The 24,524-nt window shown below is 47.5% G+C and overlaps 1 protein-coding gene across 10 annotated transcripts in view; it reads left to right on the top strand.

Annotated features, from left to right (window-relative positions):
* The first annotated feature begins 222 nt into the window (after positions 1–222).
* Positions 223–24,524, top strand: part of brip1 (BRCA1 interacting helicase 1) — a 59,194-nt gene continuing 34,892 nt past the window's right edge. The window contains exons 1-25 of one of the 10 annotated variants that reach the window (XM_057049706.1): positions 223–418; positions 607–727; positions 975–1,086; positions 1,201–1,431; positions 1,519–1,664; positions 1,876–1,995; positions 5,773–6,036; positions 7,521–7,742; positions 7,816–8,015; positions 8,089–8,221; positions 8,407–8,561; positions 8,634–8,811; positions 8,966–9,106; positions 9,214–9,375; positions 14,536–14,695; positions 14,781–14,902; positions 18,585–18,697; positions 18,779–18,861; positions 18,972–19,277; positions 20,550–21,230; positions 22,746–23,090; positions 23,164–23,196; positions 23,277–23,365; positions 23,572–23,930; positions 24,063–24,205. In XM_057049706.1, coding sequence (XP_056905686.1) covers positions 635–727; positions 975–1,086; positions 1,201–1,431; positions 1,519–1,664; positions 1,876–1,995; positions 5,773–6,036; positions 7,521–7,742; positions 7,816–8,015; positions 8,089–8,221; positions 8,407–8,561; positions 8,634–8,811; positions 8,966–9,106; positions 9,214–9,375; positions 14,536–14,695; positions 14,781–14,902; positions 18,585–18,697; positions 18,779–18,861; positions 18,972–19,277; positions 20,550–21,230; positions 22,746–23,090; positions 23,164–23,196; positions 23,277–23,365; positions 23,572–23,655 — 4,173 coding nt within the window. In that variant the 5' untranslated portion in view covers positions 223–418; positions 607–634 and the 3' untranslated portion in view covers positions 23,656–23,930; positions 24,063–24,205. Of the gene's footprint in view, positions 419–606; positions 728–974; positions 1,087–1,200; positions 1,432–1,518; positions 1,665–1,875; positions 1,996–5,772; positions 6,037–7,520; positions 7,743–7,815; positions 8,016–8,088; positions 8,222–8,406; positions 8,562–8,633; positions 8,812–8,965; positions 9,107–9,213; positions 9,376–14,535; positions 14,696–14,780; positions 14,903–18,584; positions 18,698–18,778; positions 18,862–18,971; positions 19,278–20,549; positions 21,801–22,711; positions 23,931–24,062; positions 24,206–24,524 lie in introns of those variants that run through there. The other 9 variants (XM_057049707.1, XM_057049701.1, XM_057049705.1 and 6 more) reach the window with 9 other exon arrangements.

Below are 24,524 nucleotides of genomic sequence, written 5' to 3'. Positions count from 1 at the left end.
CATTCGACGTTTCCGATAAACCGGCCTTCCTTGACTTTTCACGAGTTTTCATCCGTTTCCTATCTTAAACCTGTCCATTCTTCAAAAAGTCGAAGATAGGAACGTAAAATGTATTTCCACTAACGAATGCTGAAGCATGACGATGACCCTTTTTATGGACTTTATTTTGAAAATCCCGGAAACTAGCTTGGAGCTTGATATGTTTGACTTCCTGTCGGTCACAATAACATTGTAAGGGCGGGAAGACACTTTGGAACAGTGAAATGAAACTTAGGAACGTGTGCTTGCCAGACCGATTTACTCAGAACAATGTCTACGGTTTAAAATTACGTATGATTGTCGGAATAATATCTGTAAAAGTTAGTATTTAGCTGTTGATAGGTAGTTCGTAATAGCAAACTAGAGTCGCAAACGTCAGGTAGGTGACACCTTCAAGTTCTGACTGGCAAATAGGGAAATATGAGGATTTCCCGACAAGAATTTGATTAGATTTATTACCCGTGTTGCAGTATAAACTGACATTATGGGATACATTTTACAGAACATGTCTGCTCATGTCCGTGGTAATCTACTGGTTTATAAGAAGTGTGTTTGTTTTCCCATCAGTGTTCTTGAAAGGCAGGAAGAGAGAAAAATGCCTGCATCCCCACTGGAGTACACCATCGGGGGGGTGAAGATCCAGTTCCCCCGTAAGGCCTATCCTTCACAACTGGCCATGATGAACTCAGTGAGTGTCATCCTCCAGCACCTGAACCAGCCAGTCAAGAAAGCGCAATAACCAGTGAATCGTTGAGGTTTTGTTGTTCACATACTCATCATCTTTATAACAGCCAACAGTGGGGTGTATGTCTCTATTACCCCCGTTCTTTTCTTAAAATCTAGAAAATAGCCATAGAAATCTGGTCGTCACTCCTAAATTTTCCAGTAACAAGAACCTCTGTGATTATAACGGACATCTTAACATCTTTTTGCAGATCATACGAGGGCTGAACACGGGGCAGCACTGTTTACTGGAGAGTCCTACAGGAAGCGGAAAGAGCTTAGCCTTGTTGTGCTCGACTCTGGGCTGGCAGCAGGCTCAGTATGGTTAGTGGAAAGCGTTGAAGCTTTGCCTTGAACCTCATAGAGAGAGATTCTTTAAAATTTGGTGGATAGAGGCTGCTGCTTCTTATTTGACCGTCTTTCTGTGTTTGATTTCAGTGAAACTGCAAGAAGGCAGGAATCCCGTGGGGGAGAAGGGATGGACAGATAAAAGTTTTGGAGACTGTAAGAAGTTGGATGGAACCAACTCCTCCTGCCAGTGTGTCTGTCACAGTAGAGCCAACGTCAGTGCCTCAGCTACAGCTGCAGACACACCTGCTGTTGTAGACCTGACTGTGTCACCCTGCAAGGAGTCAACCCTGCCACCTCCTGCAGCAGCAGCAGGACAAAGTATGAATTAGGATGGACCAGATTTTTATTTTTAATTAATAAACCTGTAGTCCAGCCACTTCAAGGCAATTTTCGTGCTGTGTTCAGGGCCTTCATCTGAGGGAACCCAGGCCAAAAAACCTTCTCTGGCCTCCCGCCTGTCTCAGAAGTTCCAGGTGTTCCGAAAGGCTGCGCCTGAGGAAGATGATGATTTCCAGCCAGACAGAAAACGCCTTCGCACTCCAGAACAAAAGGTACTCTCTGATGCATTCCGAGACTGGATTCCCCCCACAAAATTCTAAAATAATCCCACTTTACCTAATAACACTGCTGTTTGTGGCTGCTCCTCCTAAACGTGCTATTTTATCCACCTGCTTGATAGATTCCCATGTACCGTGACAAAGATCAAATGAAGCTGTTGTTTGTTTTAACCAAAGTTGAAGCTTTCCTTGATCCGTTCCCCAGAGCTGTAAGAGGCAGCGCCTGGAGCAGGGAGTCATATTCATAGATGATGATCAGGAGCCCGAAAATGTCAGCCCTGGTTGGACAAAAAGCCAGAAAGCTGGGATGGCGTCACCTTGCTGTGTGAGTAACATTACCATTATTACACCAACATGTGCGTACGACTTTAATTACACCCCCTGCTTGGACGACTCTGGTACCAACCTTCACTTTCACCGCTTGGGGGCGCTAAACGTCTTCACGTTGAATGGTTCTGAGAAATGCCTTATGCGATTTTTAAATTATGCATGTTCACTCTTCTGCTATGACGTCACGGGGTTCTGATGTTCACAGCCAGAGACTTCTTTACGACCAAGCACATCTAGAAATATTATTGGGATTTATATTTGCTCATAGGAATGTAGCTTCCGCCCTGGCTGGAGTCACCGATGTGATCGTACATTTTATCTGGCCCAGGATTGACAATCGAACATGCTGATGCGTCCTAATGTTGCACCGGTGTCCTGCCTGAATTTAGAAACTGTGGACAGTGTTTTGTGGAAAAAGAGGTGGAAGGAAAGTGAAGTCGAGGAAGCTCCAGTTTCCCTGCAGCTACATGATCCGGGCTCTTTTGTCCCGCGAGCGCTGACTGACGGCCTGAAAGGGGCTCTTTGAAGCAAGCTCCAGTTTTAATTAAGAGGGTTTGCCTCGCCTGGCCCGCTGATCTGTGAAAGCCACGGGGATAAATATTGAATGGGGTTCACCCGCTGGTTACTGCGCCCGAGGGATAAACAGGTGCTTTGGAGGGCAGATATTTGCCAGGGCCTCTACCTGCACAACATGGTCCTGCTGGGGAGGAGGAGGGTGTTTGGTGTCATGTCTTCTGAGGGTATCGGCTATAGAAGCGCAACCTTATTGGAATGAATTCCAAGCCCTTGAAAAGCTGTGGAATGAGGAGCAAATTGGTGTCCAGTGAGAGGCGCCAGTGATACCGAAGCGATCCAATACCTGCGGCCCCTCAGTGGCCTCCGACTGCCCGCCCCCCCGGAGTGTGAGATTTCCATCTCTCAGGTGTTGGCAGGGTGTAATTCAATAGAAACCTACCTGTGAATATTCGGAGGTGTTCAGTAACACCACTGACCTCTGTTCTGCCAATTCAAGGCAGCTTTAGCTACTGCATACCCTTCCCGCCCTGGCAGTGGCGCTGCAACAGGAACTTACCTGCGGGTGGAGACCAGAACCCTCAATAAGATCCTCAAAAAACAAGTGTTTTGGAAAAATGTCACCGCTTGTAACAGTTTAAATGCTTTCAGCACTTTACAAGATGTTTTTCTTCTGCTTCTGTATCCTTAAAATGATGGAAGGAAGAGCCAGAATCTCACCCGTGACTGACGTGTCCGTCAGCTGCCGCGTTACTAACTTTCCTCCTTGATAAATTATTGGCCTTAACTCCATTATTAGCAATCTGCAGACTTGCTAATGTCAACAATTACTTTTTCCTGGCTCTTTTGCGTTGTTTTGCAGCAAGAGCATGCGGATCTCAAACCATCATCAGCTGCCCTCATTGGCCTAATCTCCTCTTTTGCTTCTATTTTAAGCTAATATTAATGGAAATCAGTGTTTATTTTCCTCCCGTACAGACATCTTGGAACCTAAACATCGGGGTGGTTCTGCGCTGAAAGGCCTGGTATGTTCCGAGCTGGCGTCCTGTCAGCCCCCTTTTGCCAGTTATCTGCATTCCTTTGGAGGGATGTCTGCTCGGTGCAGCGAGGCCGGGCTTGGAACCTTGTTGTTCTGGCATCTCAGGGAGGCAGGCGTGTAACAGGATACTCTTGTGTCAGCTGTTTCCTGCTGTAGCATTTGACAAGGGCCCCTATTCATCAGCACGGCCTTTTACACCACCCCTCCTCCCCCCACCTGCCAATGAATAAGTAATTATTGGCCATCTTAGGGCAGGATATTTGGATGGCTCTTTTTAATGTGGCGGCAGCAGGTAAGGTGATCAGGCCCAGGGCCCAGGCTGCAGAGCGTGACTGTTCCAGAGGAGAAAGGTAACTTGAACTGGTGTTGGGGGGCCCTGCAGCACCTCTGTTTATTTTGCACGTTGGCTCAGGGCTCGTTATCCCTCTTAACTCTGAGAGCCAGCTCTCTAAGGGCTGCCTGTGGCCTGCACTCCATCACACATTGTAATATTTGATGGGCAAACACGCTTGGAAAATCTGAGCCGGTGGGTAACCGGAGCCACTCGTCTGTCGTCAGGAGTCCTACCTTCCGATCCCCGTCTTAAGGTGTGATGCATCCCAGAACATACCGCTCATTCTTACGGGAATGACTCGGGTCATTTTAGATTAGCTGATAAACATCTAAAAGTCAGAACGTCCTCAGTGTCATCACCAAACCTTTAACATATTTAATTTCTGCCAAGCTTATTGTGAATATCTGCATAGATTTAAAGAGGAAGTTTTACTTTGTTATTGACCTGTTTTATCACAGATTTACTGTTATCGTTTGCAGCTTGCAGTCGAACAAGGAAAAGCTACGTGCATTTAAACAGCAAGATATTTGTTCTGTATTTTATGTTGATCATTTTGACCAAATCATCATCAGCTTTTTTTTTTTTGAATTATTATAGGATTTTGAAACTCAACTCTACATAGCAGGATGTGAGTGTGACAGAATAGATGGATAAAGAATGTGATTTGAGTGACATAAACTCCTCCTCTCGTCTAAAAATTCATATATCAAACTATAAAGAACAACCAAAGCACAAAAATTAGTGAAACAGAAACGCTGTGTGCTGTTTCACATCATAGAATGAATTGTTTTTGCTGTTTTTCATTCGATAAGTGAAGAATTAACGCATTAATTAATTAATGTGGTGGCATTAAGGCGCGTTTGAACCCCTCCAGCTACATTTTAGGAGACGGCAACAAAACCTGCACCTTAAACAAAACCCCTTAAGTTCATACGTTGGATTTATTATTGGTGATATTTTTTAATTACATCATGCCAATTTTCAAAATGTTAACATTATGTAAATGACCTTGCACACCATTGATGCAGTGCTGCCCAAATTATGATGAAGATGCATTTACATTTAGAATTTTAATGACTACAGTAGTGAGAAGTCACATTCCATCGACACTTTCTGCAAAAATGAGCCACACAGGTTGCTGATAGTTCCCCAAAATGTATTTTTAATTAAAGTAGAAAGCCTATTAGTGATTTTAATCTGTTTTATTTGGATTGGGAACGTTAATTTAAGGAAATAAACATGCGAATTAGTGTCATGTACTTGACCTGGTAAGTCTAATAGAGGCCTTTAACATTTACTACTGGACAGTACTGGAGAAGCCTGTGATTTGACTGACAATGAATTTCCAAAGAATGTCCCACTTAAAAGGGTCCCAAACATAAGCAGGATCAGTTTCATAAGTGTTGTCATCTACACTTGACCTGTGGGGTGGGGGTATCGCCACGTCACCCAGTGGCCCATCGTGAGGCGGCTAGATTTTCTGGGCTGTCACAATGGCGTTCTATCGTGTTTCAGATTCAAAAGGTCACCTTGTGCGGAGTGACAGGACACCTTATGTATGGATACAAATTCTTTATGCTTCCCTGTGTGTGTTTCAAAAGTATTGGACACCGGCTGTCAGCCTGTTCAGGCGGCGGATAATAGCGGTGAGCTGATGAGCCACTTGTTGTACATGAAGTATAGTGATGGATTGAAATATATATGTACAAACAGACATTGCATGCCACTTTTCTTTGTTTCTTATCTGTTTTGAGACCTCAGCATAATAATAACAGCAGCTCTGTGACGGGCTTCATTTCATTTACCAGATGTTAGAGCTGCAGTGAATGCTGCTTTGTAATTCCAATATATAATTTTCTAATACTTGACCCTTTTTCTCCACACAGGCCACTGGCCCCTGCACACAGTGCTCATGTGCATCCAAAGACGGTGCGAAGGACCAAAACAGCAACCGGAGGGTTCCCAAGATCTTCTTCGGCACTCGCACGCACAAGCAGATCACTCAGGTTGCCCATGAGCTGAGGCGCACCGTCTACTCCAAAGTGCCCATGACGATCTTATCGAGCAGAGACCACACCTGTGTCAATCCGGAGGTGGCGCCCCACTCCAAGCGCAATGAGCTCTGCAAGGAACGGCTGGAGGCCAAAGACGTGAGGAAGAAATCAAACGCCATACATGGTTTTCGGGCCAAGGCCTTTTCATCACACACCTCGCAGCATTTCAGACCACATGCTTTGAGATAAAGTCAAAATAAGTAGTGGTATTTATTGATAGGCTGCCATTCAAGCCCACAAAAAGCAGACTCTGAAAGGATTAATACCTTGTTATCCAGGCACATGTAGAAAAGTACCGGTCCATCTCAGGCCATCCTGTTGCATGCGTACCCCTTGAAAGGTACCGCCTGCATGTATGCTTTTGTCCACCGCCACCCCTCAGGGACTGTATTGCCTCCCTCTGGAGTGTTCTGGACTTGAACTTTGTGGTCCCAACAGCGGTCTTTACCTTAAACACACACCTCACACCCTCGCGTCATGATAGATCTTTACGACAGATTTCGCCCTGTAACAGAAACCTGCAGCTAACTACCGCCAGCAGACAATAATGCCGCCTCCCAGCAGCAATTACGCTGCTACAATATCCACAATTGGTCCAGCAGGCTCCTTTTGACACACTGAAATGTCACAGAGCATTGGGGGAGCTCCTTTTCCAGAGACATGAGACACTTGTTGACCCCCCGTACTTTCTACAGTGGAGGCGCCTACTGTAATGGTGACAATTACACTGTCATTAGTGGTGTTTGCCTCCCATGGCAATTGTCTCACTTTGTCACATGAAATAAGTGGCCTAGTCGTAACCCCTCACTGGAGTCTCCATCACCTCAGGGTCTAGTCTCGTCAGCGTCAGGTTACCACCCTGCACGGAGGCGCACTGGCTTGTAAGCAGGAGCAGACATTGTCCAACCAGTGTCTCCTAAAACTGCCATAAATGTGTGCGCAGCAGTTAATCCACCCAACTCCTCTTTCACCGAGCAGACGGGGCTCGCTGTAAGCAAAGTGTCCCAGCTTAGCACATGATTACGGGTGGAGATGTGATCCATGGATTATAGCTTTGTCTGGAGGTTCCTGGCTCCACTGATGTACAGTATTAACTGCGTATTACTGCGTCACCTGGAGCTGATGAATTCATAAAGGACAGGGTGGGACATCTAAAGAGTTTGACAGAGTAATTGTGTCCCGGTACATGCGATTGCTTACACCTCTTTTTTTTATCCAAAGTATGAGTGTCAGCACATGATAACCTCTACAATAGCTGGAATACCCCATCACAGGTTGCCTCAATACTGTCTGCCACCTCCGCTTAATCCTGAAACTCTAGATGGGAAGAGAAATGTAACACACTGGTTAGCTCAAGTAGAAGACAGTAGCGAAACTTTGTCACCACGGTTTCCTGTTGAATTTGACTTGAAATATCAGCAGCAGGTACATAGAAATGTCACTGAACAAAACAAAAATCAACATTTTAATTATTTATTTTGAGCAGGTTCCCAATGTTTTCCTGTAAATAGCTAACGACGGCATGCAAAACGACACCTCCGACACTGCTGAGTCCATTGTCTCTCTCTTGTGTGTTACAGGGCAGGTCGTGCCGCTACTACCATGGTGTCCAGAAAATGGGGGAACAATACCTGCTACAACAGGTCCATGGGGTTTCTGAGGCCTGGGACATTGAGGACCTGGTTTCTCTGGGCAAACGTCTCCGCTCCTGTTCCTATTTTGCTGCCAGAGAACTTATGGCGGAAGCTGTCATCATCTTCTGCCCCTACAACTATCTGCTGGACCCACTGATCAGGGAGAGCGTGAGTTTGAAAGAGCAGCTTGGAGATATAGCGACGGTAGAGGACCGGATGTGATTTAGCATCTGCCTTCTAGATGGATATCAACCTCTCAGGCCAAATCCTGGTGCTGGATGAAGCCCACAACATTGAGGACTGTGCAAGAGAGAGCGCCAGCTTCACCGTAAACTACGACAGCCTCCTGGCGTCTAGGGACGAGCTGGAGAGCATGGTCAAAAACAAAATCAGAGAAGCCAAGCACGAACCTCTGCAGAACTTCTGCTACAGCCTGATCAAGTCAGTGAGGCGACACTTTGAAACCATGACGTGTGACGCGTTTTCTCTTAGCGCCTTTTTCTTTACGCCGCAGCTGGATCCAGGAGAGCCAGAGCCTGATGTCTGAGCGAGGATACGAGAGCGCCAGCAAAGTCTGGAGTGGGAGGGACATCGTCGGCATCTTTCACACCCTGGGCATCACTGATGCAACCTTTAACATGCTGAAGGTGCAGCTAAGATCAACAAGCTTTAGAACACCATTCGAGGTCGGATATCTGAGCATGATTAGCACATCTAGGAGGAGCGCGACCACCCAGGGATGCGGGATAAGCTGATGCTGATCGACATAAGAATCATTGATCATAAGCATCTGTACTTAAAGGATGGCTTCATCCTCCTGTCTGTTTCATAGGCCAACTTGGCTGCAGTGTTGGAGAAGGAAGAGCGACTTGGTTTTGTTAACGGCAAAGAAGATGTGGTGCAGATCCCGACTATCAGCTCAGCCACCTCCGCCGTCCTCAAAGGTCTTTTCATGGTCCTGGATTACCTCTTCAGAGACAAGTGCAGGTCAGACAGAAACTGATATCAGGAAATCTTTGAGCGTAACGTTGGTTGATTCTTCTTCTCTGGTCTGTGAAGGTTTGCAGAAGACTACAGGGTGGCTCTACAGAAGAGCTACGCTTGGACCAATCAGGTCCCGCCTGACGCTCCCGATGCCCAGGGCTTCTTCGTTCGGCCTCGCCAGAGACAACGACAGAGTATTCGAGTCAAGGCGGAAATGCTGACGCTCAGCTTCTGGTGTCTCAACCCTGCTGTGGTGAGAGGTTAGATGTGGTATAAGGAGGCCGTTATAATCTGTTTGACCCACCTAAATAAAGTAACCATTTATGGTCAAGTTCCCAGAACTTGGAATCTTAATTAAGCTCCAGTTTTCAGCTCTGCTCAGGTAACTTTGTGTCTGCATTGCTCAGGCTTTCTCTGACTTGAGTAACTCGCTGAAGAGCATCGTGTTGACATCGGGAACCCTGTCACCGATGGGTTCCTTCTCCTCTGAACTCGGGGTAAAATTCTCCATCCAGTTGGAGGCCAACCACGTTATCAACAAGTCCCAGGTCAGTCAGGCACGTTCTCAGCAGTGCTGCAACAGAATTGCTGAGTGGTTTTATATAAATCACATCTGGGTTTTGCCCAGCTTCATCATCTGACCCTCTCTCCTCAGGTTTGGGTGGGCACTGTTGGTGCGGGACCCCATGGCAGAAAACTCTGTGCTACTTTCCAGCACGCTGAAACTTATACCTTCCAGGATGAGGTGGGGGCGCTGTTGCTACACGTCTGCCAGGTCATGGCCAAGGGTGTGCTCTGCTTTCTGCCATCTTATAAGGTATTTAGATAACCTGCAAAAACAGGAAATCTTCCATCATTTAAAATGATCAGGCAGCGCACTGTATTAAAATCTTTGGCTTTTGATTTTTGGTTTGAGCTGTCAAAGTTAAGCAAGATGGGTAAAGTTGAATTGGTCAAATTCACCAAGAGTTAAGGCTGGTATCTCTAATATTTAATGTTTAAAGCTTTTTTTTATATAAGAGCCAAATGATTATGATTGCTGTCATATTCAATCCTTTGTTTTGCTACGTTAATATGGTGTTCTCGTTTTAACCATTAGAGGGCGCTAGAGACCATATTTTGGACATGCCTGCAGCGCCTTTGTTGTTTGACAATATCCCAAGTTTTTCAGAGGAAAACAATGTTTTCCACTCCTGTGCAGGATCCCAGTGCTAAAAGGCTGCTCAGCGTGGTGTCATGTGTCCTAATAGATCAGTACTGATCAATAGAGCCACTTGTCAGGCACTTGCTCACTTGCTGTCACCCTTAGTGAAGTGTATCCTCTTTCAGTTAATGAGAGAGCCCGTGAGAGCGTACTCATAGACACTTTGTCCCTCTTTGTTTGTTATGCGTTTTTGACCCTGAATAATTAATATGTGATGTAACTCAGTCATGATGTCTGCTCGCTGCGGGTCAAGTTGGTTTCATTTATCATGGTGAGATTGTCCCCTGTGCACACGCTGACGTGTGCGTTTTATCAATGGCAGCGCAGTGATGAATTGGAAACACCTGGATACTCTGGTGTACTGTGCAAAAATACACGCTCTACTTTTAACACACATTGGATTTTCCCTGTTGTTTTCACTTGGACGGCATCACATTTTGGGCTCTCTTTTTTTTATTTTTGCACATGCACCTCCAGCCCTCTTGTCTACCTTGTGGCTGAGCTGTAATACCTCCTCAGAACGATTGGATACTCGGCCAGGCCCTAGTGCAAAAGCCTCCAAACCATGCTGAGTCGGGTAGCGCTGAGTAGTGGAAAAGCGCCGCAAGCCTCAAAGTCTCATTTTCCTTTTCTGGTGACCTGTAATACACACTCCAATGTGACTACAACCTGTGGGATGTTTTTTTACTATCACTATTATTAATAATCATGTTGGAGTCCTTTATCTCTCTCTTTCTCTGTGGATTCATAAATATTTAATCTGCTGCCAGCTCTTAAAGACGAGGAGATGTGGGGATCTGTAGGCCAAGGGTATTAACTGGAGCCTTGGAGGCCTCGTTGGTGCCACTGAGTCCTGTCTGTCCTCTCTGTGTGTTTGTGTGTGCGAGAGGGAGGACGGGTCCATCCACACATCCAATTCCTGGGTATCGATGTAATGCTTTTAACTATTTGCACACCACTGGTGCTTTTGCTGCCAGCAAACAAATGTGTGAAATGATTCATTTCACTTTAGTCATTTTATCCACAGACCTCCAGTTGTCTCTTGGGTTTGTGCACGACTGGTCACGTGCACGGTCTGCAGCCAGATCTGGGAAAGCTGAAGAAGATAACATTTTAATAGCAGTCACAACCAGTCATTTTTTCCAATTAACATCCCCTGAACCTTCAGCAGACCCTGGTTCTGTGCTGGATGAGTGGACGAGCGCAAGGCTGGAGAAGGGGCCGTGTTGGTGTTTGTTTCTTTTAAAGAAAGGAAGCAATACAAGGGGGTGGGGGTGCAGAGGTGAAAGGATGGCAGGGAATACAAGATGCTTTTAAAGGAGGTTGAGATAAGGGCCATTAGGTGATGTCGCCTGGCTGTCTGCATGAAGACACGCCCAGCGCCGGCACTCTGGGATCTGCTGAACACGTGTCGAATCAAAGCTGGACTGCGGGGTAAACAGCACACACTGTTCTCAGCAGCTCCAGTGCTCCGCTGGAACTGTTATTTTAAACCGAAGCAGTTTCTGTCTCTGTTTGCGCTCGTGTGTTAGATTCATGGGTCAATTTGCCCAGTGTAGCATATCCCTCCGTGCTGATGTGATGTTTTATGTGAGGTTTTACAGTGGAAACTTCAGGGTTACTGGTGTTTTGACTAACCTGGAGCCTCTCTTTGTGAGTCTTAACAGTTTCAGACGGGCCAGATGTAGCCTCAGCAGTCTCCACGATACAGCAAAACCCAGGAGCATTTTCTCGCTGCTGCTATTGTCAAAACACAAGGAACCTCGATGACTCGAGGGCTTCGGCCATTGCTTTGAAGCATTACAATGAATTAGAATTTTAGGCACTTCATTACTGGCTCGTGGAATTAGTGACAAGTGGTTCCGAGTGGCAGCACTCTACAATTGTGTGGCATCAATTGTGTGTTACTCTGAACTGAGTGGCGTAATTGCCCTCTGTTTGCTCAGTAAATGTAATCGTACTAGCCATCTTGTGCCGCTAATTACGCATTGTCACGCTAATTCATTACCAACAAACATCAGCAATGATCTCTATATCAAACAATTGTAAAAAAAAGAAAGACAGACATGGTGGTGGGGGTCTTCTCTTGGCAGCAGGCGTATTTTTCCAGTGACGAGTTATCGGTTGGTTTGTGTGACCGACGAGGGAAGTGTGCAGGCCGGAGGTGGCAGGTGGCTTCTTGTCACCAGTCTTGGCGTGATGGCTGCTGTGATATTTTGAATCTGAATAATTTACACCCCAACAACACGTCTCCCCACGCCACGGTGAAATGTGGCTCCCGGCTGCATGTTTCATTAATGCCGTCGCCTCCAAACTCCTTCCATAATTCAGCAGGCACCGGAGAAGCTGCAACGTGTCGCGGCACAGCTTAGTGGCACCAGGGACGCGCTGGATGGAGATAGAGGCCGGATGCGGAGGAGGTGAAAGATGGGGAGATAGTAAGGAAAAGGAGGAGGAGGAGGAGCGGGGAAGTGTAAAAGTGCGAGAGCCCACAGGTCACTGCTTCTGCGTGGTTGTTTCGCCACCTTGTCCCAGTTGGCTGGAAGACCTGGCCCACTTAGCTGTGGCAGAGGCTGAGAATCGTGCTTCCAGCGCCTAGAAAAGACAATAAATTATTCACTCCTTGTTGTGTTTTTTTTTTTTTTTGGGGATGTGCTAAATACTGCTCATTTCCCAGCATCAGAATTTCCTCCTGGCAGTCACTAATTTAGCTTTGCCCCCCTATTGTCTTATTAAGATGTATCAGACAAACCCCCACACAGCTCACAGTGTCCAAGCTAATAGGGTGAGTTAACTTCAGCTATAGTTTAAAAAGTCTGTATTTAAATGGGTCCATTGACATTTCAGCACGTGGACCAACGGATCAGATAAACACCAGGCCTCTGTCAGATGTCCGTCCTAAATTATTCAAGAAGGTGCACATATCTGTAATTTCTGTGCCAGGAGTGTTAACACTCACATGGCTGAAAGCCGGGCCCAGAGGTGCTGCGGATCCGTTGGCCTGCGTGGTGAAATGCTCCACTTCACACCTACATCTGTGCAGCGTGGTCTGCCAGGCCAGGATGGAGGTCTCTGGCCCACTACTGCGACAAGCACAGGTCTACCAAACCCGCAGACATATTTTGCTTGTTCAGTTTCCGTATGTTACATTTTACAGCGGTACCGTGTCATTAATCACAATGGGCCCACCGGCACCTGTTGGTTCAGAAAGCCCACTTTAGTGGTGTGAGCTGACTGGACATTGTTGGATAATTCAGGAATCCATATTCAACCTGTTGTGGCAGCATGTTTTATATGGAGGAAGGGACTAAGCTATTATTTAACATATATTTCTCTCTGTTATTAAGAGGGAAACCTGAACTTTATTCCTTGCGATTGCTTTTAGTAGTTTTGGCAGTGATGGAGACTCTAGTTTAATGCGCCGCTGTCACGTAACTTTCATTAGTGGTGGTGGTGGGGGGGGGCAACGTGTACTCATTGCCTGGTGGAATCACCTCCTTTCCGAGTGCATCCTGGCAGATAATGGCTGTTTTGTTTAGTGGCAGCCTCAAATACATAGCATGAATTATTCACCCCCCCTGCTGAAGATTGAACCGAAAAGCAGTTGCCGGACAAACAGTTTGCCAAGTTGAGGACGCACGTAAGTGGGGGTCCTTGTCGATGTAACGCTGCATATTTAGCGGATGCGCCATGTTTTATTGATGCAGAGAGGCCCAGCTTTGCTCCAACCTGACGAAATCTCCGCCGTGCTTCGTTTCCCCACTACCAGGCAGCCGCATTGGCATGCGAGGAACGATCGGCACTGTTGGGCTTTCTCATCTCCCTGTTGTTTGCCCCCGAACCTACGGAGGCACGTTGGGCAGGAGCGTGTTCACGCAGGTAAACACAAGTGGACAGACGAGGACACGACGTGAGCGAATGCTCCCCACCTTCCTCTCGGGCTCAGGCTCTGAGAGTTGACACTACCTGCCTGTTGAGAAGTTTTCTGCTGACTGCGGGGAGAACTTCTGTTTGACCCGACTAACACATTTCCAATTCAGCGGAGCTGCTCTTTGATTCTTGAAGCCGTGCTTATTCAAGGATATAATCTGCACAGCACAGACAAGAGTGGGACCATCTTAGGATGAGGGCTTTTAGATCAATGTGCCTCCACTGAGACCTGCTGACTTTTCCTTCACTGACAATAGTACAGGAACAGTGATTTCATTACAGCCGGGGCTTAAACACAGGTTTCTGCCCAGCGCACGAAAAGAAAGCCGGCCTTTGTTCGGAGTTTTAGGTTACAGAATTGGAGCGCGTTAGAGTTCTTTATGGTGCCGTTCCTCGCAGTTATTTAGATTCTTACAGTTTTACAGCGTCTGAAGATGTCGTCCTGCTGGTTTTTCTTGACACGCAGCAACATCGCAACCGAATGTTTACCCTGAAGATCTCCTCCTCCTCTGCTGGGGCTTGTTTGTAGGCCACGCTTGTCCTTATTTAAACCCACATCTGGCCCTGGTCACTTTAAAGTATGGCTAATCATCCAACCCTGCACCTGCTTTGTTTTTCTGTCTTACTCACTTCCTTTGGATCAAATTATATCACTCAATTGGTGAAAAATCCAAAAAGCACACGATGCATTACATTAATTATAAACTACTTCAAGTCTTTGTTACCCACATAACGACCGTGAATGACTTCACCAGTCAGCAAACCGTTATAAGAATTGTGTTTCTTGTGTTTCGGCATTATAATTTCGGATTGTTTACCACATTCCCGCTGTTGCCTGGTCAGATGTTGGACAAACTGCGGGATCGCTGGAGCAACACGGGTCTGTGGGAGAAGCTAGAGCAGCAGAAAACTGTGATCACCGAGCCTCGCGGCGGTGGAAAAGGCGACTTCGACGAGCTGCTTCAGACCTACTACGAAGCAATCAAAGGCTGCCAAGAAAGAGGTGAGGCTCACTCGGCACGCCGGCCGCTGGCCCTGGAAATACTCGGAGGTAAATCTCACGTCCGTCGTGCGATTCTTGGTTACAGACGGCGCTCTGCTGATTGCTGTGTGCAGAGGAAAGGTGAGTGAAGGGCTGGACTTCACCGACGACAACGCCAGGGCCGTGGTCACCATTGGAATTCCCTTCCCGAACATCAAAGACCTTCAGGTAACCACTCAGTGTGTGGAGGTTATGCACAGCATCTCAGATTAACGCCCTTCCTCAGTCTATTGGGTTTCCCAGGTATAAATAAAAGGAGCATAATTGATCGAGGATGTATAGTTTCGTTCATTATCCTTTCATATGTTTGAGCTGATGTCTGGCGAAATGAATGCGTGAATCTGTGAAGTTTCTCCCCTCTCACATCCTGGATAGATTGAAGACAACGAGGTATCTCGCAGACAGACTCGCGCACGCACACGTGAGCCCTCACCGGATCGGCGCATCGTTTTGGTGATCCGTAAAAAAATCCCAAAGCGACGTTGCTGTGTCTGCCCTATCCTTAGCAGATAAAGTTGACCTTTAAGTTTGACTCCCCCCCCCTCCTGCCTGCCACCTCTCCCCCGTCCCCCTTTACTCCTCCACGTCCTCCTGTCAGAGCACAACGAAGCTTTCACTAACCTGTTCTGTCATTGTGGCCAGACGTGTGGGTGATTGAAGCTTCCCGGGCCTTTAAGGCTGTCAGGGTCACCACTGTCAACTCTCGCTGCTGCGTCTCTCTTTCTTTAATATTTACATTTGGATTGCCGTGTTTCGTTTTTGGTATTTGTGGCAAAGAGGTGACAGTTGTAAAGGAAAATTGTGGCACAGGTTAATTTGTGCACATTTTTAATCATGTTTCTTGCCCTCCCCTCCTCAGACGCACGGTCCCCCACCAGTCATAACTGTGGTTCTTCACTCAGCTGGAAATCATAGGACAAAATCTTCCTTTCAAGGACGATTTTTGTCCTTTAACCTTACTTTCCATCATGCTAACACTGGCATTCACAAAACAGTCTTCTTTGGTTAAAGGGAGGTCATTTAAATTAAACCATTTACATTTTTTACTGGCCTGGATTATTGTGAGGATGGCCCATGTATTCATTAGCGGCTCACATCAAAATCCCCCATTAAAGTCCCGTGCCCCCCCCCACAGGAGTACCATTGGACACTGAATGTCATTATTCCACATTTATCTCCACCTCTTACGAGCATTAAAATGCTTGGATTTTTCCCCTCCTTGATCAGGTCCTCTCCCTGTTATCTCTGCTCTCAGTGGAAGAGGCACGGTTGGCCCCCGCAGAAAAGCCCTGGGGGGTTTTAAGGTCTTTGAGCTAACCTCCATTACACTGCTGAGAGGACGAGGACACTGACACTAATGACGCTCAGCCTCGTAGCGTTCTCAACAAGCAAATATACCCAGCCAGCATTCTGTCAGAGGAGATAATGGGCTGTTTTTCAGGGGTCATACACACGTGCACGGGCACATATGAGGTTGTACCCAGTATGGGGTAAACATTATTACTGCTCTAGCAGCCAACACATCCACCCTCCTGCTCTGTGTTTGACAAACGCTTGCATCTTGTCCTATACATTAGAGACTTTATTCCAGACCTTTTTATATATTAACCGATGCAATTGAGTCTTGTCTCTTATTCTTTACAGTGCGATCAGTCAATCTTTGCAGAGCCGAATCGGAAGAGCAAGGTTCAATATAGCAACTGTTGTTATAGGAAGCTCTGCCGTCCCCAGTCGACCTGCGTTCATTTTGTTATCGCGTTCTCACCCTCACCAATGCTTCGTATCACCGCCTGATCACGTTTAGACGACGTGTCGTACGTCAGAAACCTGATCTGGCTGCAGCTGCAAACACGTGCCTGATGAGCGAGCACGCTCTCCTAAGTGCACGCAGAGACCCAGACATATGAATTCATTCATTTTACGCCACACTGGCACGCCAGCGCCCCATTGCTGGGACCAGAGCTGTAAGCCCAGCGTCTCTCCATTAAAGCCTGCTCCAGTGCTTTTAGATGCCTGCATTCCCAGACAGGCATAACTCACAGACACTGCAGATTAAGCACATAGCACGGCATTTTACTGGCCTGTTGTGTTATCGTGACACAGATCAAAGGTTGAACTTGAAAAGTCCTCTGCCAAAGGTGCTTTTACATCGACGGCGAGTTTTTCCGATGCCCTCTTTTACCGTGAACGGTCACGTCCTGCGTGAGTGAGTCAAACAATAAGTGGCTTTAACAAGCAATAAAAAGTCACTTACCAATGATAAGGCGTCTGGGTTGGTTTAATGAAGGGCTCCGGTAGGCGGCCTTTGTTAGCCACGACCATGACATTGCATTAATTCTAAGCATGAAAAATGTATGGATAAGGCGTGGGGGTGGGGGCTTAATATAATTAAAGAGGACTACAGGTCTCCATAGATGCGACCACAGCAGATATGTGATTATCAAACGTGCAACGTGTCCCTTTTATTGTGCTACTGTTTTTCTCGGACACGGACACTGCGCAGGTATGTCGAATTCCACGTGAGCGGTGGTGCGAGCGGATCCGCGAGCGGGTTCGGGAACGCCGCGATGGCCCGGTACACATAAACGCGCACTCTTGAAAACGCGCCGCTCGGCTGTCATCCCAGCCTTTACGTGGCAGACGAGGCGCTCAGCAATCTCAGTGACAGGCACAAGATGTCCCGGACTGCCAGGGGCGCGCGCGCTGACACTGACGTGCACGTCCACACACACACGGCGCAAAATATAAAATGGAAGCGCTCAGCTGCGAAGCATCCCTAGTGGTCAAATCTATGTTTTCGGGGATATCCAGGTAGCTGTAGAGGAAGCGAGTGATCTCTTGACATTTTAACGAATCCCTTCAAGCTTGTGGTTTCTTGCACATTTGCGACATTTGCTAGCAGCCAGAATTGGCTTTTTCACATATGCAAGCTGTCATGTTAGATCGGACGGCGACATGGCGCAGACCGGGGACGCGATGGCCTCACACGCTGAAACAGACTGTGATTGGATTTAGATGACACTGCCAGGCTGGAGGCTACTGGCCTTTCTGCTCTTGCTGTGTCTTAAGAAGTGGATTCTTTACCGTTCTGGTGTCTCATACGTTGGCAAACATCTCGCCAGCCAGCCAGCAGCATCGACCAAGACTTCCTGCGCGGCGGCGGCAGCGGCAGACGGCCTTAACATGGTCTTCTGCAGATTCAGAATTCTCAAATATCCCGGCCGATGCCGTCTCAAAGCCTCTCTGTGGCGTTTTCTTGGCGGCAGGTTTATCGCGTTTATCTGCACGCTCCCCCAGGTGAGGTGTCATTAGTCATGGTCCAACTTTGGGGGTGACATTTAGGATTTCTTGTGACTTCACTTGTTTGTTTGTGTACACGGGCCCAGTCAGGCCACAGTGGCATTGCGTGACGCGCGCGAGGGAGCAGGTTGTACCTGCCACGGCTCTGCGTTTGGTGGCTCAGGGCGAACACATGGTACCTGTCAGAAGCAGTTAAAGCCCCGTTCAGCGGCCTGCCCCGCATGGCATCCCGTCAGACGGTAACTGAACTTTTCACTTGTCAATGCTGAAAGGTTAGCGCTAAAATCAGCAGCGACAGATGCAAATGGATGGATGCTTCCTTGGCATTTTTGTGCAGGGATGTTTCGTGTCGCCTCGCTCGCCCACCCCGACCTCCGGCCACCCCCTCCGTGGCCTCGGTTCAGCCCCCCCTCGCTGAACACATCTGTCTGAAAGGACAGCTGTGTAACAGGCCTCCGCAGGTCTTCAGTCAGATTTCTATTGGTAAACCAATAAGCAGCTTATCAAAGATGCGCTACCAGTCTTTAAATCCACCGGTCTGTAATTTCAGGTGGAACTGAAGATGAAGTACAACGACCAGCACGCCAAGTCCAGAGGTCTTCTCTCGGGGCATCGTTGGTATGAGATCCAGGCCTACAGAGCTCTTAACCAGGCCCTGGGGAGGTGAAGCTCAACCCATGAATGTTTTGAAAGTATACGACTTGTGTGTTCTAACTTTTCAACCCCCGAACCGTCGTGTCGCAGGTGCATCCGCCACAGGAACGACTGGGGCGCGCTGATCTTGGTCGATGACCGCTACAAAAACAACCCAAATAAATACATCACAGGTAATTGTTGCCTGCCGGTCCGAACGAGTCTGAGTAATACTGAGTGTGAACAGCAGGTGGCAGTAGTTATCCACTGTAAACTCTACCGGTTGGCTTGTGTTTGCACTCAGGTCTGTCAAAATGGGTCCGTCAGCTCGTCCAGCACCACGACACCTTCAGCAATGCCATGCAGTCGCTGGGAGCGTTCTCCCGGGAGCAGCAGAAGGTGGCGTTGATTCCGGCAGACGCTCGGACCTCCAGCTCAACTGCAGCCTCCCCACACAGTCACGTGTGTGTAACTGTGGAGGACCAGGCGGCAGAACCTTGTTCCACAGCGTCACTTGTGGAAACACCTGCACCCCAGCAGGATGCAGCACACTCTGTGTCCAACATCGTCCCTCACACGCAGGTTAAGTCTGGAGAAGTTGAAAATGCAGGTGAGCTGAGTGCAATTATCCCAACCACTATTTGTTCATAGCATCAAAACATTACAAGCTAATATGTTAAGCAGAAAGTAGCCTCAGTTTCAGAGGCCTGTCCATGTGAAGGACAAGATACTTTGCTCCCACCCATTCGTGATGTTTATTAATCAATGGTGCCGAAAGCCCTCAAAATACATAAAGAATTAAGAGCAAGACTTGTTTCCCAAATGCAGCCTCAATATGTGACAAGATGAGTGGAAGATGTGTGATTTAATTTTGTTGTGCTGAAGGCATCCAACAGTTTCTAAAAAGCACCATTATTTTGTCTTTTTGTTCCTCAAGCATGACGTCACCACGGAGAAAATACGCCGGGTTTGCTCATCGCCTTGGCGAGCGCCCATTGTGTTGGGGGGTCACGTCGGGGTTGAGCTGTTAGCCTGGTTGGATTTGGGTTTGGTGGACAGGGGTGGCAGCAGAGCGGGGGCGGCACACCTACCCCCACTCCCCCGTGGTCGGGGAAGGGTTGAGTAGATGTTGGGGGTGGGGATGTGGGATCAGTTGAGTGGCTTGCCTCATTACTGTAAGGTCTTGTGCGTGCCTGAGTGGCGCTGGAGCGAGCTGATGAGCAGATGTTGGACTGTTGCTTTTAATTAATTCCCCTTGACCTTTGTTTGGGTTACACTGAGCGTAAGGCCACATTTAGATTTACTTATTTTTCTATATAAATCAGCCTCAGCAGCCCTGGTGTTTCATGATGAAAGCTTCTTTTCTACTTCATGGCCTTCGTGTGTTATTCTCGTGTTTTTAAACAGTCCCTGAGGGATTTAGCAGAGTGTTTGCGATGTTGTAGCAAGGCTGTGCACTTGTGCTGCATCGGAAATGCATTATCACCAGAAAATGGCAGTATGAAAAATGTTTTATATTATTTTATATTCATACATGAAGAAAACCCATATGATTAAAGCCTTTTGATTGAAAACAGTAATAATTAAGACTTGAGACAGTCTGGACACATCTAGAGGGAATAACCACTCTCCATAGCAACCAAGGAGATATTAGTACTGGTACAGTGAGTTTATAATATACCACCATTAGCATGCTAATATTATATTTAGCATCAGCAAAACAGTCCCAGATGGGTTTACCTGACATGATGGAAGATAAAACTCACAGGGAATTAATATTCAGCTGTGTATAAAATATGCAAATGCGTATTAATTCCTGCGACTGTTGCGTGGCTTTGTGAGCATTTTAGATGGTAAAGATCTGTTTTCTTTTTAAATGCAGAGTGCTCCAGAATGTTGCCGATTCCCCCTCCGGCAGCGCCACTGTTAAATCCCAAAGCAAGAGCCGTGCACCCCATTTTCACCTCCAGTCCTGTCAGACCCAGCTTGAAGAAGCCAATCTTTAAAGGAAAACCACCCTCAAACTCCAGCCTGCCTTTGGAAATGTCTGATTTTGAGGACAAAGAGGGACAGATCACCTCTTCGTCAAAAGACAACGAGGCAGGTTTGATTAAAGCAGAGGTTCCGGACACTTTCAGGGAAGTAGAGGAGAAAACTGATGCAGGAGCAGCCTTCTCCGACTGGGAAGACGGACCGCCCGGAGCCGCCGGTGCTGGAGAAGAAGACGAGGACGAAACGATCTTCTTCACCCCTGAACTCTTCGAGGATCCGAGCAATGGTGGCAGCCCTCACACTGAGCCAACCACCGAGCCGCCCCCTGGGACGAGGGGTCCTGCGGCCTGTTCAGATGAACCCTTTGAGAAGGTTCAGGGTGGAGCCTCCTGCACAGGAGAGAGCCCCGTTTCAGAAAGTGAGAGAAAGAAGCCAGAGGGAGAGAGGGAAGGAATCAGAGGTGAGAAGGAAGGTGTGGAGGGAGGACAGGTGGATAACCAGAGCAGAAAGACAGACAAGTGGCTTCACAGGGTGTCCAGGTCCAGGCAGAAAGTCCCGTCCAGCCCAACAGGTAACTAAGCACCTAAGACATGCTCAGTCCAACAGGCTTTATAAGGAGAAGTTCAGTTTTCAGGGCCACTTCTCGTAATAACAGCAGAACAGATTCAACACTATCATTAGGTCAAAGAAGGGTTTTTTTATGTTTCGGATATGGTCTACAGTAGCGTTTCCTCAAATCGCTCTGTTGGCTCCGCCTCATCGGCTCCTCGCCGTGCGAGGGCGTCGACGAGGCCGCAGGCGTCTCAGAACAGCTTCTCATGTAGGGTGACAGCACGTCCTATTAAGCCCATTAATTCCTCTCCTCAGTTACAAACAGAACGGCGGCGCTGATTGAATGCTTTAACAAATCATTAAAAATGCTTAAACCTTTTTTTTTGTTTTTTTTTACATATAGAAATGGAAAATCACGGCGCGCTCTTTAATGATGTCTCTCTAGTTTGAGTGTGAGAATGAAGCTGCTTTAACACGCCTGATTGGACCTGAATTATGTCATTAAATGTTGTAAATTGTGTTTGTTGATGCACAGCTTTCATTGCAAGCATCCCTATTTCCTTAATTAAATATATTGGGTTTTCTTTGACATCTTCATGGTTTATTTTGCAAACACATTGAATCAGTACGTCACTTACAAAATAATAAAACTGATCTGTTGATCAGGACTGTTAAATGCGCTACATAACAACCTCTAGCTAATCTTTACCAGATCTTATAAATGAGCATCTCAGAGCTATTGTGCACTGTAGCTACCATAGCAACACTACTGATTTTACAGATTAATTTTCAGATTTGTAGAGCCCACATGTATCATTTCTATGATTCATCAGCTCTTCTGCAGTTTATTAGTTCTGACCGTCACATATAATCAGCAGTTTAAAGCCCATATTTAATTGTATGAGGGACGGCGGTCATTTAATCAAGCAATGCTGAATGCACAATCCTCCCGCCGCTAAAGCAGACAGGAAAAATGAGATTAAACATGATTACACTGATGGGATTTGTCTCATTACAGCCCAAACTTGGCCGATGTGTGATTTGTGTAGACAAGCACAGCAGACAAGTGTTCCATTAAGGCCTTGCCTTGCTCATCAACCGCCGCCTCACCGAGACCCTCGTATATGTATTCGTGCACGACCGCTCGTTAGCATCATCAAAACACAGCACAAAGAGGGCGGTGGATGTGTGTTAAAAGCACTTAATAGAGACCCCACATTACCGTAAGGCAGTAATGGCTGCGAATTACTGTTTTTTCCAATTACACTCATTCCGCCTTAACCCCCGAATCAGTGAAATTGGGCTTGTATAAGATTATTATACAAGAAAAAGAAAAAAGATCCATCCAAAAAGCGCTATGTCTGAACTTGCACATTGCTGGGAAATGGAACGGTCGCGCTCTTCGATGGTTTAACATTTAAGGCCCGGGTTTGCATCGTGGTAAACAGGAAAGTTTGAGGTTTCTCTCCGTCTTTTGTCACATTCCTCTTTATTCTTTAGCTCTCTCTGTTTCCCAACAACGCCGCACTGACAGGTGGAGGCCGGGAGGCGAGGTGTGTAGGGAGGGCGAGCCGTCAGATCCAGATCAGCCGGCAGAGAACAGGGAGGACCAGAGCAGGTGATGAGCCACAGCTAGCCGCCCCGGCTGCAGAGATAAGTAGAGCGGCACAAGCTGGCAAAAAGAATCGCCAGGACAATATCTGTGTTAATGGAATGACTGGGAGACTGTCTATGAGCACGAGGGGAGGGAAGGCTCTTAAAGAAGAGCGTTTTCCCTCCACGATGACTTGGTCTGACCTCATGACGCCTGGAGAAGACGACCTGGGATGGCTGCACAAGGCTCCTCGTCCAGCGGTGGGCGGGCCTGAAAGCAAGAGAGGTAACAGGTCCAAAACGCTTCCCATTCTCGGGTGTTGCACAAAACAGACAAAAGACATTTTCCCCCTGTTCAGAACTCGCGTTGGAATGGATGGAGACTGTCAGATGTACATATTTTGGTTGCTAAACTGCTCTTGGGTCTGGATGAATCGTAAACTAAAACCGGCCTTCGTGTGTCTCTGTGAAGCCTTAAGAGTGCGACGCTCTCGCAGGCCGAAAAAGCGCAGGCGTCAAGCAGCTTCCCAAAAAACAAAGGCCAGAACAACGTCCACAAAGGTCGACTTATTCTCTATATCCTTGTGTACAGATTTCTGTCATTTCCTGTCTTTGGAGCCCTCCCATAGGGCGCTCCATACAATACTCCAATACCAAGTTACCTCTAGTATTGTTAATGTTAAATCTCTACCAGCAGTGCTGTATAACGCAGTTTTTCAGGTTTGTTCCTGGTTATTTATTCCAAGACAGACTTGTTTTTGTTGCAGAAAGCGGACCCGCCGTGCCTCCGGGGACTCTACTGTTCATCCTGCGTGACAGAAATGCTTCCTGCGGCCGAAGGAAAGCTCTGACGCTGCGGTTCAGATGCTGAAGCCGGTAACGGTTGGGTCAAATTTGAGTTTTCTCCTTTCAGGCGTGTTGCGTCGCGTCATCGATGAGCGGGAATGCTTTGCTACTCTGAGGACGATCCAAAGTGCTTCCGCAGGAAGGTCGTCCTCCTGCCGGTGCGCAGGACGCCGGCCGGCGGCGGCTGACAGCGAAGACTCCCTGCTGGTGGTCCAAAGTCTCACATCACTGGAGGCCTTAAGAGCTGCTCTGCAGCCCGTCTGTGGCAGCGGCTCAACTGGTGCGTCAGAAACGGTCGTATCAACGGTACCAAACGCGTCACTGCAGTCCAGACAAGTTGCTCGGCAACAACGGAGGGACTCGCTATGGCGTTCGCAGTCACGAGAGGAGCTCTTGATTCTCTTTCCTGTAGGTTATAACGCCATCTGGAACCCCGGGGAGGGCTCCGTCACCACATTTCTGCAGTGCAAAGGCTGCTCGTCTCAGAGTTCTGGTCTTCCTGCCGCTGTAGTCGCAGCAGAGGTCCGTTACCCTTCCGACACAACTCGAGACCAGGTAAACTTTGACCAAATGCTCAGTGTGTGGCTGAAATACTGGCAGAGCGCCTGTGAATGAATAAAACTCAGGTTTAAAAGTGAAGAGCGACGGCCCCAAGGGGGAGATGAGTCCACGACTGCCATCTAGACGACTGTGTTTTTATAACTTTTTCCTTCAGAGTCCTCAGAAAGTGTAAATGTTGAGTTTAAAAAGGAAGTGACAGTTTCCATCCATCCATCTACCCTGGATCTGTTGCTGCTCAGCTTCAGAATCGAGCTCTGAGCCTCTCTTATGACAGTTCTCCCTACTTTATACTTCTTGACCCAGTATTTGTGAC

This window comes from Takifugu flavidus, chromosome 12 (genome assembly GCF_003711565.1).
Source record: "Takifugu flavidus isolate HTHZ2018 chromosome 12, ASM371156v2, whole genome shotgun sequence".
In the NCBI taxonomy this organism is placed as follows: Eukaryota; Metazoa; Chordata; class Actinopteri; order Tetraodontiformes; family Tetraodontidae; genus Takifugu; species Takifugu flavidus.
The sequence above is the reverse complement of the archived record's forward strand: the minus strand, read 5'-3'. Positions and strand labels throughout refer to the sequence as shown.